This window comes from Haliotis rufescens, unplaced genomic scaffold (genome assembly GCF_023055435.1).
Source record: "Haliotis rufescens isolate VD_foot unplaced genomic scaffold, xgHalRufe1.0.p SCAF_22, whole genome shotgun sequence".
Classification (NCBI taxonomy): domain Eukaryota; kingdom Metazoa; phylum Mollusca; class Gastropoda; order Lepetellida; family Haliotidae; genus Haliotis; species Haliotis rufescens.
Window position 1 is genome coordinate 9,342,161 of NW_025963913.1, and position 15,397 is coordinate 9,357,557.

At 37.7% G+C, this 15,397-nt stretch overlaps 1 protein-coding gene across 3 annotated transcripts in view; it reads right to left on the reverse strand.

The window, feature by feature from the left end:
* LOC124114452 (ankyrin repeat domain-containing protein 26-like) overlaps positions 1 to 15,397 on the reverse strand; it is a 792,436-nt gene that overhangs the window by 220,951 nt on the left and 556,088 nt on the right. For all 3 annotated transcript variants that reach the window (XM_046475021.2, XM_046475020.2, XM_046475019.2), the window contains 2 exons: positions 13,404 to 13,460; positions 12,977 to 13,096 (listed from right to left, as the gene is read on the reverse strand). In XM_046475021.2, the coding sequence (XP_046330977.2) occupies positions 12,977 to 13,096; positions 13,404 to 13,460 (177 nt within the window). The remainder of the gene's footprint in view (positions 1 to 12,976; positions 13,097 to 13,403; positions 13,461 to 15,397) is intronic.

Genomic DNA, 15,397 nt, shown 5'->3' on the forward strand with positions numbered 1-15,397 from the left:
CATTGAATTCAGTAACCAAATTTAAACTAACGTTTTGGATTGCCAGACGACTATATAACATATGACCTGGGTCTTCTGGCAGGGGAGAGACTAACACACTTTTTCGTTTTGATGGGATATAAGCCGCGAGTACGATGCCACTATTTATTATCTTAGTTAAATTATGTGCCTTACCCATCATCGCATACGGTGGGGTAATGACGATATTCAATAGCCACTCGATGTTTGCTTTGACCATAGTCCATATATTATCGTCGTTGTGAGTAACATTGTACGAAGTGTTTTTCTTAAGGAGTCTACTAACAACGTCGACATCGCTTAAATCTTCTAGATTACCCGTGAATGTAACTTCTTTCGGCTTGTATACATTATCGTGTAAGTGTAAAGCGTATAACTTACCATCGGTACCGGGTTTACCGAATCCTTCTGTGTCTCCGAGATCGGAAAGCGCAATTGTATTACATTGTCTGAGCGTTCCAGGGCCTGATGCATCAACCATTATTTATAATATGGAGTGTTACACTTAAGTATCCTATATGTACAGGTTGGTGTTTTACATCTAATACAGAAATTTTGAGGTCTGAAATAATACCCCGCTTTAATTTTTTATATTGTAATGATGAGAAAGACTCCGTTCTACCTCTATTATATTTTTCATTTTTCACTGGAATAGATCTGAGCAGAGTTGAAGGACTTTCTAGTTGAATATTATCCGTCGTGCTTATTTGATCAAGATGGATACACAACTCTTTATAGGGAACTAAATCGGGCAATGTCTCTCCATCAAATGTTGACCTGTATATTGATAAAATTCCGCGTACAAATCCAAGTGTAGCTGATAAGTTCCCTAAAATCCGAACACCTTTTTCTCCAGTGTTGATTTTCACTGTCCCATTCGACTCATCTTGTGTTAGACTAATTCCATTAGGCTTAAAAATTTCATCATTGAGTGAGCATACGCTGTAATACCCATCAGGTATAATAATGAATTTTTCAATAATATTTTTTTCATCTAATATATACATCTCATTATTTCTTTTCGCAGCACTTATATTGGTCCACCGAGGGTAATACGTTACGTCACAGAGAGCGACTTCGAGTTGTCCATCCGAGTTATCGATAGTATGAAGCAGTTGAATAGACTGACCATTTGTTATTCCCGGGAGTGTAACATACATATTAAATATACAATGATACTATATCACAACTTAAATATGGAATCAACCATTATTTATAATATGGAGTGTCACACTTAAGTATCCTATATGTACAGGTTGGTGTTTTACATCTAATACAGAAATTTTAAGGTCTGTAATACCCCGCTTTAATATTTTATATTGTAATGTTGAGAAAGATTCCGTTCTACCGCTATTATATTTTTCATCTTTGACTGTAATAGATCTGAGCAGAGTTGAAAGACTTTCTAGTTGAATATTATCCGTCATGCTGATTTGATCAAGATGGATGCACAACTCTTTATAGGGAACTACCGTATATGACTGCGGATAAGCCGACCCCGTAGATAAGCCGAGGTGTTAATTTGACCATTGAAATACGAAAGAAAATGATATGACCCGCAGATAAGCCGAATCAGGAATTGAAAGACAAAAAACACTGCGAAGTCGGACTGCAAGACATGTGCCGGTACTCGCAGATATTCAAAAATATAAGATGAAAAACGTTGTAATTATATTGAAAAAGTCATTATTATTTCTAATAAAGATTTAACAAACCAGTCATCCACTTTCATAATGTGGGAAGCTGTTTCTCGTGTGTTTTTTTAATCGCATAATGATCGTTATATGTTGCCATCAACAACAAAGCGCCATTTTGTGAATCGGTGTATATAGAATTATGAACCCGTGAAAAAATATATCAGCAGAAGCGAAGACTCGCAGTTTGAATACAGCATCGTAAGCATGGCGTTTTCATTTATAACTCATGATGAGAATGTCAGTCAGTATTGAATGACCACTTACTCACAGGCTTCTCCAGTTTATTAAAGTAATCTCTCGAAAACAAAGGAATTAAGCCCCTACTTCCAACACGATCGCTAAGCACCCACAACTTGAAAATGTTTGTGTAAACAACATGACAATACCAATTGGCCCGTTATTATCAATGCTCATTTCCTTGTGTACCGTGTTGCTTTAACAGGAAGCAATCACAGTGGTCACCGTTTGTGACGTCACAGGAAACAGCTGATCACATGTTTTTGCAAATGGCGAACGGAATAACTCGCCGATACAGTTGTTTATTTGCCTTTTTCAATAAAGGTAGACACTTGTTCACTATCAATTTATGAACTTTGCAAAACGTACGTAATAGCTATTGGCGATTTTATCTGGGGATTATATATTATAGCTGTGAATTACATATATTGTTACATGTAAAGATTGTGGAGTTTACAAAGAACGATAAACTTTGAACATTCAATTGAAAACTCATTATCGGAAGTAGTAACATGCATAACATTTTTTATATAATGACAACATTGGTGTATAATAATAACTTTATTGATAATTTATAACAATAATGGCTCTAGTCGTGGCAACTTCCAAACTTTCGGGAAGTTGTAATCTATCGGACCGTCATTCAGGCGATGTTTCTGACAGATCACGATCTGAAAAATACTATCATGAAAGTGTATCCCGTGGATAAGCCGACCCCTTTCTACAGAATCTTTTTTCTGGTCCTCAAAATTCGGCTTATACGCGGTCATATACGGTAAATCGGGTAATGCATTTACATTCACTGTTTTGTTGGGTGGTAATGTTACTGTCTGTCCAAATCCAAGTGTAATTGCTAAGTTCTCGTCAATAACTATACCTGTTTCTCCAGTGTATATTTTCACTGTCCCATTCAACTCATTTTGTGTGATACTAATTCCATTAGGCTTAAAAATTTCATCATTGAGTGAGCATACACTGTAATACCCATCAGGTATAGTAATGAATTTGCCAATACCACTGTTTTCACCTGGTATAAACATCTCATTATTTCTTCTCGCAGCACTTATATTGGTCCACCGTGGGTAATACATTACATGGCATAGAGCTACTTCGAGTTGTCCATCCGAGTTTTGGATAGTATGAAGCAGTTGAATATACTGACCATTTGTTATTCCCGGGAGTGTAACATACATATTAAATATACAATGATACTATATCATAACTTAAATATGAAATCGAGATACATTACTAATCAATCGATTATAGTAACTGCCTCTGGTGCTGAATTTATCGTTAAATTCCCTGATATCTTTGAAAAGTACAGAGTCACGGCAACTAGCGATAAAATGGTGCACGACACTGGTTTCACAATCCGATGCAATTTTGGCAGAATCAGTTAAACTTTGCCATATGGTGTGCCACAATGGGATGTGGCGTATCTCTTTATTCCCCAGGATTTGAACTAAATAAGTCTGTTATATCATTTCACGTATACTATCAGATTAGACGTATACTTAAAGAAATTAGTGCTCCATTACCGCAGGATGGAGCGTGGAATTCCACAAATAATCCATACAATAGGTGGGCATTCGAGCGTATTTGTCAGGAATTTAATATTTCTACGAGTAAAGATTGGCGTATTAAAGGAGCAAACCATGGTCTAGGTGTTCCTTACACAGGGGAAATAACCGTCAAAGAAGAAAGCGATGATTTAGTTAAAGAAGTAATAAAAAAGGTTCATTTGATGCGTTTAAGATGGTGCATACCAGCAAACTTTACTCAAGAATGTTTGATTATTTTAAAAAAAAACATCATTGGTATCATGCCTGGGAACTTTCGAGTAACGATTGGAGAGGAGATATTATGAGTTTTAAGAGTGGGTTAATTTATATTGTTACAAAATTTATACAAATGAAAGATACCGCGAAAGCTTGGAATGAATTTCTTAATGATAAAATGGAAAATAATTTTACTAACCCAGGATTTGTAAGATTTCATGAATCGATAAGAACTTATGTATGGGCAATTCTCGGTGCACAATCGCAAACACGAACGTCCATTATCGGTTCTGGGATGGCACTCGATGCGCAAAAGCAGTTTGTCGCAAATGTGGAGGACGCCATTAATTCACCAGTTGACATACCATCGTCTATAAAACGTTTTCAAGATGTATTACAGTACCCTCAATCCAAAGTGGACTTCGTTTATGCGCCGGGACTATACATGTCTCCGAGTAATATGGAACTTAAGATCGGTCAAGTGATAGGCTATAATAATAAAATTGTTCTTGCTACCGATCAACAAAAACCAGGTGTTAATTTAGATATTAAAGTTGAATTAATAACGCAAACAATCACAGGCGAAAAGGGAATAGTCAAGCCACAAACACCACAAACATCTACTGACACACAACCACAAGTGCCACCACATATTGCGGCTAAAAATCAACAACATATCGATGAAAAAACAGCGTTTGTATTAGGTGGAGTTGCGGCTGGTTTACTCATGATTTGGTTAAATAGTTCTTAGCGGATACGTAAAACAGCCCTGCAATTGCTACGATCAGTGCCCACAAGTTTTGACTAAGCCAAGTGGTGGTCTTAGCTAATAAATTCAAGAGCCAGGAAACAACACTCCCTATTATACCGGGAAGTGCGGCCGCGGCTTGCTCAGCGAGCTTTCCCAGTGCTGAGCCTAATGCTTTCAAATGCTTTTTTATCCACTCTTTTATACCATCCGACGTAGGCGGTGATCCGCCACCACCTGTACCACCTGTGCCACCGGTTAACGCGAGAGTCAAAGTCGATATAATAAATCCCAACGCGGTTAAAATACTGGCAATTGTTATTCCCTGTTCTCTGAACAATGTTTAAATTTTTGGGCCAGTGTAATGTCATCGTTGAGGACTCGATCGATAGTTTCTCGAATTCGACTGATTTGCGAACGAAGTGCCTCTCTATTACTGGAAGCAGCCTCGAGGTGGGCCGATCTTTCGTCTTCTAAGTTACGCAATCTTTCCGCTACGCGGCGTCTACTGAATTCATCGCCCGCCTGTTCAAGTTTTGTTTTCTCGTAAACTATATGCTTGTCGATTTCGGATATCTTGGCCATATTATTGGTGAGTTCTCCCCGCATTGTTCGCATTGCCTTGTCAAGACCTCGTAATTCCCTAATACTGAATTCCGGGTATGGTGATACACTGACCGTGGAATTATCGTAGAAGGTATTTCTTCGAGTCCGTCCAAGGCCACCATCGAGGAAGCTTCCAAATTATCTGTGTTGTTAACGAGTTCAGTACGCACAGTCCGAAGAGCCTTAGTAGTCTTCACAGAAAGTCGTGAGTAGTCCACAAAACCTAATTCATCACGAACAGTGCTGATGCCGTGTTTAGCGTCATCGTAGACAAGGCTAGGGGCTTACGAGTACGATAATGCATAAGGTCAATATCCGGAGCGCCACGCAGTCGCAATATTCCTTTACTATCTATCATAAACTTTGAATATTCACAAACAATAGGACTAACATCTTTAAAGGTATCGTAATAATCATCAACGGCTGGTTTCAAAAGTTCATCATTTACGGTTGATTGTAAAATTTCATCGTTAACATTCGTAAAGCTGGTTTCATCAGTACCCTCTTCGATTGGATTCGGGTTATCTAAATAATCTAGGTCAATATCAGTCATTTTTATATTAAACATATGGTTATATAATTTCAATATAACAATGTCTTCGCAATACGGACGCAAGTTAAACCCACAACGTAGACTACGAGATCCATTAGGGGTCAAAGCAATTCGTCAGTCTGTAAGTATAACTAATAACCCTAGTACCATCAATCAGAATCAAACGCTTCTGGTTCGCTTTCCTAATCTCGGCGCAAAGGATGTGTTAGTTCCGGGAACTGTCCGACTAGCATTTACAATTAGTTTGACTTCTACCGACGTTAACAGGGAGCCCGTTCAGAACATAGGTCGTGCTATCGTTAAGAAAATAGCCATTAAAATTAGCGGTAATGGAGTTTTGAGTATCGACGATAGTGATGTATACTATTGTTACATGGATCTCTGGAGAACGGATAAAGAGCGGGAAAACTTACAATACTAAGGTATTTGTAATCGGAACACATTGAGACTGTGCGTAGGTGCTGAAAATGGTGATGGTACCGTCGTAAAAGATAAGGCCGTTGCCGATGCACTAGGTTACCGGTTCTATATTACGCTAGACTTTGAATTACTAGATTCCCACATGCCCTTTTATCAAGCATCCCTAGGCGATAGGTTAGAATACAAACTCACTTTTAATGACTACGGTAGAGTAATCAGAGGTGGTGAAGATGCAAGCTATTCCATTGACAATATCTCGCTGGAGTACGATATGATAACGGATCACGAATTAGCCAGACAAATTCGTAACCATTATACAGGAAGTTTAGCCATTTTGTACGATCGCTTGCTGCGACACCGAAAGATCACAAGGGACAAAAAAAGATACGATGTGGAATATCAATCTAAACGTCCCCACGAGGTCGTTGAAGGGTATTTTAATGTTGTTCGAGGACCCCTCCGATGCGTTTAAAAGAAATACCGAGAAGTTCTACAATCCCAAGATTACAAAAGTAGAATTGACTATCGAGGGCGTTCCTAATCAACTATATAGCCAAGGAATGCTAGCGTATCACCAGTGGGATGAGATTAAAAAACTTCCTTCTATAAAACGAAGCCCGGAAGTTAATGCGGTCGTGAAAGATCTGTTTCTCGGGAGTGTATCGATGGGTGAATTCCTTACCACGAAAAATATGCGCTATGGCTCGACATGCGAACAACGGACGATGACCAACTACACGGCAGTGGGAGGAGAATAGAAAATGCTAGTGAGGGTGTCACTATACAGATAACGAAGCTCCAGGAAACGGACGGTAAATTAAACATATATTTGTACGTGATTATGGATGCGCAACTTAATATACAGAATGGAAGATTCGTGCAAGCAATCTATTAATCTTTTCCCTAAAGATCCGCACTGCGCTATCATATGCGGGCAAACGGGCTGCGGAAAAACAGGTTTTATTCTAGATATTTTACAAAGTCATTATAGGGACGTTTTCGATCATATTATTATTCTGTGCCCGACTATAAGCGTTAATAAAACATACCTATCGAGAGATTGGTTAATGAATGACATCGGGGTAAACAGAGTCGATCTGGACGATCGTTTACAAGACGGTTTACGAGTATGTCACGAAAAATACAAAGGAGAATCAACCCTTTTCGTAATAGACGACTGCAGCGCTAGTAAAGAACTCACAAAAAAGAAAGATATGCTTTCATATTTACCATTCTCCGGACGGCATACTCAGCATAGCGTTTGGGTACTTACCCAAAAATACAACTCTGTCCTGAAAGATCTCAGAGAGCAGACCAAATGGGTAGCACTGTTTCATTGCAAAGATCAAGATTCATTCGAGGAATGTTTACGCAAAAATGATGTTATTTATACCAAGCTCGAACGAGATAAAGTCAGAAAACTGTTATCGGCAACGAAGCACTGTAAACTCATATTAAAAACCAATCAACCAGCTGCTTATGCAATTGCTTAGCAAAATTATAGCAAAATTATAGCAAATATTTTATAGCAAAATTATAGCAAATGCAGCAAAAATGTAGCAAAAATGTAGCAAATTGAACATTAGCGGTTAATATGACATAAACTGGGCTCGAAATCCTCATTCTTTCGCAACAGTTCATTATTACGCGATGTATTGGATATGCCATATTATATTATGTTAGACTTAAATATCTCCTTAGGTATTACATTATGGAGTGCGACGAACTCATTGAACAAATGCTCAAAGAATCTGATGTTGATCAACATACACATCAACATGCAGATCAAAATGTAGATAAATCTTTAGATAAACATAGAGAAAGACTCGCGGCTTTGGTAGCCGGTGGAAAATGTTCCAAATATTTGGGAGAAAATTATACCATCGAAAAAATTAATAACATGACCGACGAAGAAATTAAAAAACTGTACACGCGTTACGAGTCTAGACTGGGAGCTACCATGACTAAAACGATAGGGTTGGCTATATTACAACTATACACAGTCGTAGCTAGTATGTTTCTCCAGAACATAGCATTTATTTATGCGAATCTCTCGAGAAAGACCCATTCATCGAACACGCTATTAGTGCAGTTAGCTGTGGGTTTTATCATAGATACGGAATGTTCTTAGCTCCACTCACCACCGCTTTAATAACGGCTAGGTATTGTCAATTTAAACATACGTGCCCACTTAATAATAATGGAGACTCAACAGGTGACACCACAAAAGATTGTGAAAGAGGAAATAACTGCACAACCACAACAGATTGCGGAACAACGAGTGAATGAGGAACCACCACAAACACAGATTGCACCACATGTGAATGAGAAAATACTAAAAGCCAGAGTGACAAAGAATCCTTTCAAAATCGCAGCTGGGAGGAAGGGAGGACTGGCGAGGAAAGCAAAATTAATAAATAATTCAAATATTAATCCGATTAAAACATGGGCACTAGTAGGAGTTGCTGGTATAGCGGCTGTATGGTTCTTTTATAAGACCGGAGAAGAGAAAATGTCACCCCCAATGCAACAACAAGTTCAATTAGAGGTTAGCCCGCATATAATGCTATAAGAAGCAAGACTACTCCAGTTACAGACGGTAAAATGTTGGTAAACGCAACGTATCATTCAGCGGTGGTCACCGGCTTGGCCATTGGCTATGCCCGTATAGCTAAAATGATTACTAAAGCCACACCTCCCAAGCTAGATTTTAATGGATTTGATATCGGTATGATGATTCTGGATATTGGATTGGCTATGGCTACAAAAGATATGCTCATCAAACAAAAACTTATCCCGGAAGACATAATGAAGTAATTAATTAAACATTTGAATTTTTATATTCATATACTATGGCAACAATTGCGATGATGGTCGGTGGAGCTATTGTTAATGCTCTAGCTTTTTGGGGGAGTAATTTTTTATTTTCTAGTATGAGGGAATCAAATGCTAAAGAAGTTGAAGAGGAACGTAAACGACATAACAATGCTTCAGAACAACTCGAAGCAGCTCAGTCACAATATACGCAGCAGAGAATGAAGAGATTAGACTTTATTCATGAAGAACTGCGTAAGGAAGGACATTCAATACAAACATTTAAGGATGTTGAATCTGCCATGCACGAATAATTCCTCATTTATGGGAAAAAACTCGACCCAATACCGAGACCAACAATGAGTCAGTTTTATACACCATCAGAGGCTCAGAAAAACCGCGAGGTCGCATTTGTGATAATGGGGTTATCAGCTGTTGCTATTGTCAGCTATACCATGACCTAGTTAGGGGAGTCAGAGTGACAGCTAATCAATAAATCACCATGACAGCTAATCTATAAATAGCGTTGGCTGACTGCCTAATCAATAGTGTAGATGTGATTTACCTTTTAGACAAATGATAGGATATGTGTATAACCATGAATCTATGCAAATATACACTCATGGGGAAATCGATTCAATGTCAGAAGCCATCTGTGGGTATTTACTGTGGCACTCACGCTTATAACATCAGAAAGGGTTTTAAAAATTACGTTTGTTCTGTATGTGGGATTGGAGTCAAATGTAGTTACAGTTTATGTAAGAGTCACGGTGCTGATAAGGTCAGGAAGCAGATGAGAGGAATAGGTTGGGGAGAATACGTATTTATATATGAAAAACAACCAATTAGACAAATGAATCATTTTGCATATACCATTAAACCACAATGGTTTTTGTCAGAGAGTTGAAGGCTATGGCAAAGCAACGTGGTCTACGTGGATATTCTCGAATGAGAAAAGCTGAATTGATTACCTTACTCGGTTTGGAATACAACAAACCCCAGACTGTTAGAGAACTCAAAGCTCAAGCGAGAAACAGTAGGCTGAGAGGTTATTCTCGAATGAGAAGAGCTGAATTGATCGCTTTACTAGATAATAATGATGTTCAACATAATGATGTTCAACATAATGATGATGATGATAAACAACAACAACAAGAATTAATATTTGTACCCACATCCGCAGGCATTGGTAAATATCTAAGAGGTTGGAAGATGGATATTAATTCCAACATGGATGTTAACGATATTAAGCCCATCATATCGAGTAAAATTAACGAGGAGTTAGATGATTTACATAGTATAAAATACCAGATGACGATTAAAATGTTATTGAGTAAAAGTAACACAGACGATAGCACCGAATATACCGAACCATATTTCCGAAGCAATCAAGAAGTTATAACTGAATCCGATACTATAAACGCATCATTAGATACATCAATTCAGAGGATACAGGAAACTTTAGAACGCTGGACTAATAGAGGTTCGGGTTGGGGTGTGGATAAAATTGATAGTTTATATTTAGATATAGCAAATTATATGCCCTTCAAAGGTGGATCTTATATAGATTTACCCCAGTATTATAAGAAGAAAAAAGCCATCATTAACGTAAAAAATAAATCTGATGACTGTTTAAGAATGATGATAAGATCTGCATTGTTCCCCGTAGACAAGCATCCGGATAGACCTTCAAGCTATCCCCAAAACGATGGACTCAACTTCGATGGTATAGACGAACCTACACCAATATCACAAATTGATAAGGTGGAAAAGCAAAATTATTTAGCTATAAATGTTTTCGGACATTCTAAAGGAATTGTTGTACACAGGATAAGCTCCGCTCCGGAACATATTCCCATAATCAATTCATTTCTGATCGAAAAAGATGGAAAATATCATTATACATGGATAAAGAGTTTAAACAGGCTATTATGCGATCAAACAAAACATAAAGAAAAGAAATATTTCTGCGAAAGATGCCTACATGGGTACAGCAGACAAGATCTATTAGAAGCGCATAAAGAAGACTGTAGAGGTGTTGGACAGACCGCTATCAGGATCGATATGCCTAAAGAGGGAAAACATTTTCTGCAGAAATATTGGATGGTTAGTTTTGGACAATGTATGTATGTATGTATGTATGTATGTATGTATGTATGTATGTATGTATGTATGTAAGTATAGTTAAAATTCAGTTGTTAAAACCATCCAACAACAATTAATATGTAAAAACTAATGAGAAACACTTATGGTTTTGCACTTTGTCACATATGTAAATTGATATAATTTTATAAAATGTGAAAATAAAGACTAAAGCATTGACACAAATGCAATCAGGGTGAATACAAAGGGAAAACCACTCTCAACTGGAGTATAAACTAAGATTGGCTGCCCCTGAGTTATCAATAAGGTCACGGTCATTACTATAGCCTGCTGACACCCTCCATTTTTATGCTTCCCAAATTATCGAAAGGGTATGTTGTTTCAGCATGGACTTGGATAGAAATATACTGTAAGCTATTGACTCCATAGTTATGTGGATCGCTGTCGCGATTAAGAACATTTCTGATGTGAAATCTTCTTGTTTTATACATGTCAATTTGAATCACACAGTTTAACAAAATGAAATGTCAATATTTGAATGTTTTATTTGTTTGCAAAATATCTTCAGCAATGCATGCCGCCATCTTGGATGAAGATAAAATAAACTTATGACAGGTATGGGGCTATCTTAGATTTACGACAATCTTAAGATATCTTTGGGCTACGATAGTTTTGAAAATAGGCTACGATAGTCTATGATTTCCTTACGATAACTTTAGGATAATTTTTCGGCTATGGTGGCTTCAAAAATCTAGGCCCTGGTTACATGCATGCACTGGTCACATGACAGCTGTTAAAGTTAAAAGGATTAAGCTATTAAGCCATGATGTATATCAAGTTTGATTAAATTCCTTAAAACAACTCACCACAGCATGGTTTTAAGTGTTTTGGATAAAAGGAGTGACCTTTGACCTGCATTCCTTACCAATCATATATGAGGACATTGCAAAGCTTATGTGAGGTCACGAAAATGAGGTTTCCATTGAGTACTGATAATACTTTCTGAATTGAACTGTTTACAATCAATCTCATGAGAGAACAAGCATATAGTCAATGAAGTCATCTATATCCCCCGCCAATTTTTACACGTTACGGTCTAAAACCAGGTGACTGACCCAACAAATAGCTGCAGTGGAAATTCTAAAATAAACATTTCTAAAACTCCTTAATATCAAATGGCACCAGTTCAGTATGTGCTTTATATATAGACATGCAATGTTTGGCAAGGAAATATTTCTAGAAATAATGCCCAGTAATATAAAAAGGCAATAATTCAGCATATGTCTGATAGATGTGGAAAATATCATCCGGAATCGAACCCTACCCTTATTGTTTTCTAAGTCCAACTTGTTGCCATGGAAACTTAAAAAATAAAAATGTATAATATTCCTAAATAGCAAAAGGCACCAGTTCAGTATGTGTCTGGTAGACATGCAAAGTTTTGTAAGAAATTATTTAACAGTTTTTGAGTTACGCTCCGGAAATGAACACCACCCTTATAGAACCTAAGTCCAACTCGTTGCCATGGAAACGTAAAAAAAAAAAATTCTAAAATTTCTTAATAGCAAAAGCAACCAGTTCAGCATGAGTCGGATAGACATGCAAAGTTTTGTAGAGAAATATTTAACGGTTTCTGAGTTATGCTCCGGAAACGATTTCGGGACCCACGCACACACGGATGGACGGACCCCATTTCAATATCCCCCGCCAACTTTGTTGGGGCGGAGGATAAAAACCAAAACAGTGTCCCTCACATCAGACATAACTATGAATCTGTTGATTTTGTTATTTATCTTAAATGTACTGAAAATGATCTTTTATCTCATGGAATAAACTGAAATTCTGCAGCTATCAATATGAAGCATATCAAGGATGAAGTCTCCAAAATCTGAAAGAAATCTGTGGTAGAGGAAACAATTTGTTGCTGCAACATTATATTCATGAAAATACATTTTTAGCAGCCCCCTCTGAAGCCGATCATTCCTCATCCAGTCCCACATACCTTTTCCAACTTGTAGTTTTGGTCAAGGTTATCTTGCAGTGTTTTCAGACTGTCTAAATCATGACGGATCTGTTTCAGCTGGTTGGTTCTCTCCAAAAGGGAGGTGTTTGCTGCAATCAACTGAAAAAGGAAAATCTAAATAAAAACAAAACAGAATGCAAATAATTTTGAATTTGTTTTGAACCCTAAATTTATCTCAATAAGAAAATCTAGCTTCATTTGATGAAACTGAAACCTTCATGGGAACAAGCAAATCAAAATGACTGATCACTGAATGTATCACAAAATGCTTCTTCTACCTAACTCAGTAATATTATTCCAGTCCCTCAATAATAATAAGAAAACAAAACAAATGCATGTGATGCATCAAATGTACCCTAGCTAGTCTCTTCCAGCTATACTTGCCCTGCTTCTTGCTTTCACTCACCTCAGTTTCTGTGGAGGTCCTCTCAGTCTCTGCTGCTGTCAGTTTTCCATTCAGTTGCTGTGAAGATTCATACTGATACTTATCCATCCCAAAAAGATAACAATGCGCATCAATGAAGTCCAAAATAGTTTGTCCTTTTATCTTCCTTATTACTAGAACATTGATCTATAATGATGCATTAAACAAGAAAACAAAACACATTTCCTGAATTTTCTGCAAAATTTTTCAACAATAGATTGTTGAGGTAAAAATAGAAGGGTAAACAAAAATATGCAAACAAAAACTGTTCTCATCGGTTGTCTGCAACCTTTGTTACATGCATTCACATTTTTGCTATCGATATATGGATGAAGTAACATGCCAGTTTTTTATGGAAAATCTTGTTATGTTTGAGGTATCGGATATTACTTTTACCAAACAGAATCATCCTTCTTCAGCGTCATAGCAGAAAGTAATTGGTGGCTGTTTGATACAAAGGTTTCATACATCTGAGGCTACCCGCTGATGCCAAATGCTAAATAAATAATATATACTGAACCAAATTAAAAACTTCACAATCCTAAAATTTTAACATTTTGACCAGTTATCATTGTGGGCCCTTATTGTGTATTTAAACAGTAATGGCCTTATATTGTCTTCATATAACACCCGTTTTTGTGCAGGAGAATCGATCAAAATCATGTGCACAGCACTATAGTGGCAAAAGTGGTTTGTCACGTGCAACTGGTCACGTGGCCATAATACTGCACGTGTTTTCAGCCATACTTGTTAGCAGTCATTAACAAAAAAAGAAAAACACAAGAAAACAAAAGTTTTTACGGCCATTTGTCATGCCACGCCTTTCAAATGTGCAACGTGAACGTGCCATCGGCATGTTGCAGACAAGAACGTCCGTAGCTTAAGTCGCAAGGACGATGGGTTGTAGTCAACGGACTGTTTATGATTTACAGACGCGTCTACAGCAAACAGGTACCACCACTGATCGCCCACAGCCAGGTCGACCAAATGTGATGTCACATGCAGAGGATCGTCAGATTGTCTTACGCCACCTCTGTAACCAATTTTTGAAGGCTACATCAACCAGAAATGAACTGTTTAGGGGTAGACTGAGTGCGCAAACTGTTCGAAACCGGGTACTGGCACCAGAACTTCTGCCTTTTATGGCAGTACATGGACCCGGTTTGATCTTCCAACACGACAATGCCAGACCCCACACAGCAATTTTGACAAGGAATTTCCTTCAGAATGCGGGAGTCAATGTCATGGACTGGCCGTCAAGGTCTCCCGACCTCAATCCCATCGAACACGTCTGGGATGCTCTTGGCAGAAGTCTGCGCACTCTACAGAACCAACCACAGAATTTGCAAGATCTTGGCACCATTTTGCAGCAACAATGGTGTCGTCTTCTCAATCATGTGTTCACAAGCATCACAAGGTCCATGCAGAGGCGTTGTGTGGCAGTTGTCAATGCACATGGTGGCCATACACGCTACTGAACTTGTGTGCCATCAGATTCTCGTGCTTGGACTTATGATTTAAACTGTTGATGTTATTACCGAATACTGTAGGTGCTTGGAACAAATTATGGTTACCACCGTTAATTAAAATCCTTCTTCGGACATTAATGATTAAAAATTACCTTCTCTGATACATTTGTCCGTTGTATATCATATATGGGATTACTTTTAAAAATGTGAAGTTTTTAATTTGACTCAGTGTGTATATATATATATATATATTATTTGATTATTTTGCAGGAAAGCAACAAGAATAACAAATTGGAGAGTCTTATTCAAGTTACAATGGTGGGTTGTAGATTAATTTATTTCAAGCAATCACCGCAGTAATTTATACTGAATCACCAGTTATGCACGGGGAACAAAGGTGAAACAAAGTTTGTTCTTTCCCTCTCAATCTTTGACATTTCCTTGTATGGTTTTAATATGCAATCCTTAGTCAATTTCTAAGTGCCAAAAGTGCTTATTATATGGCAA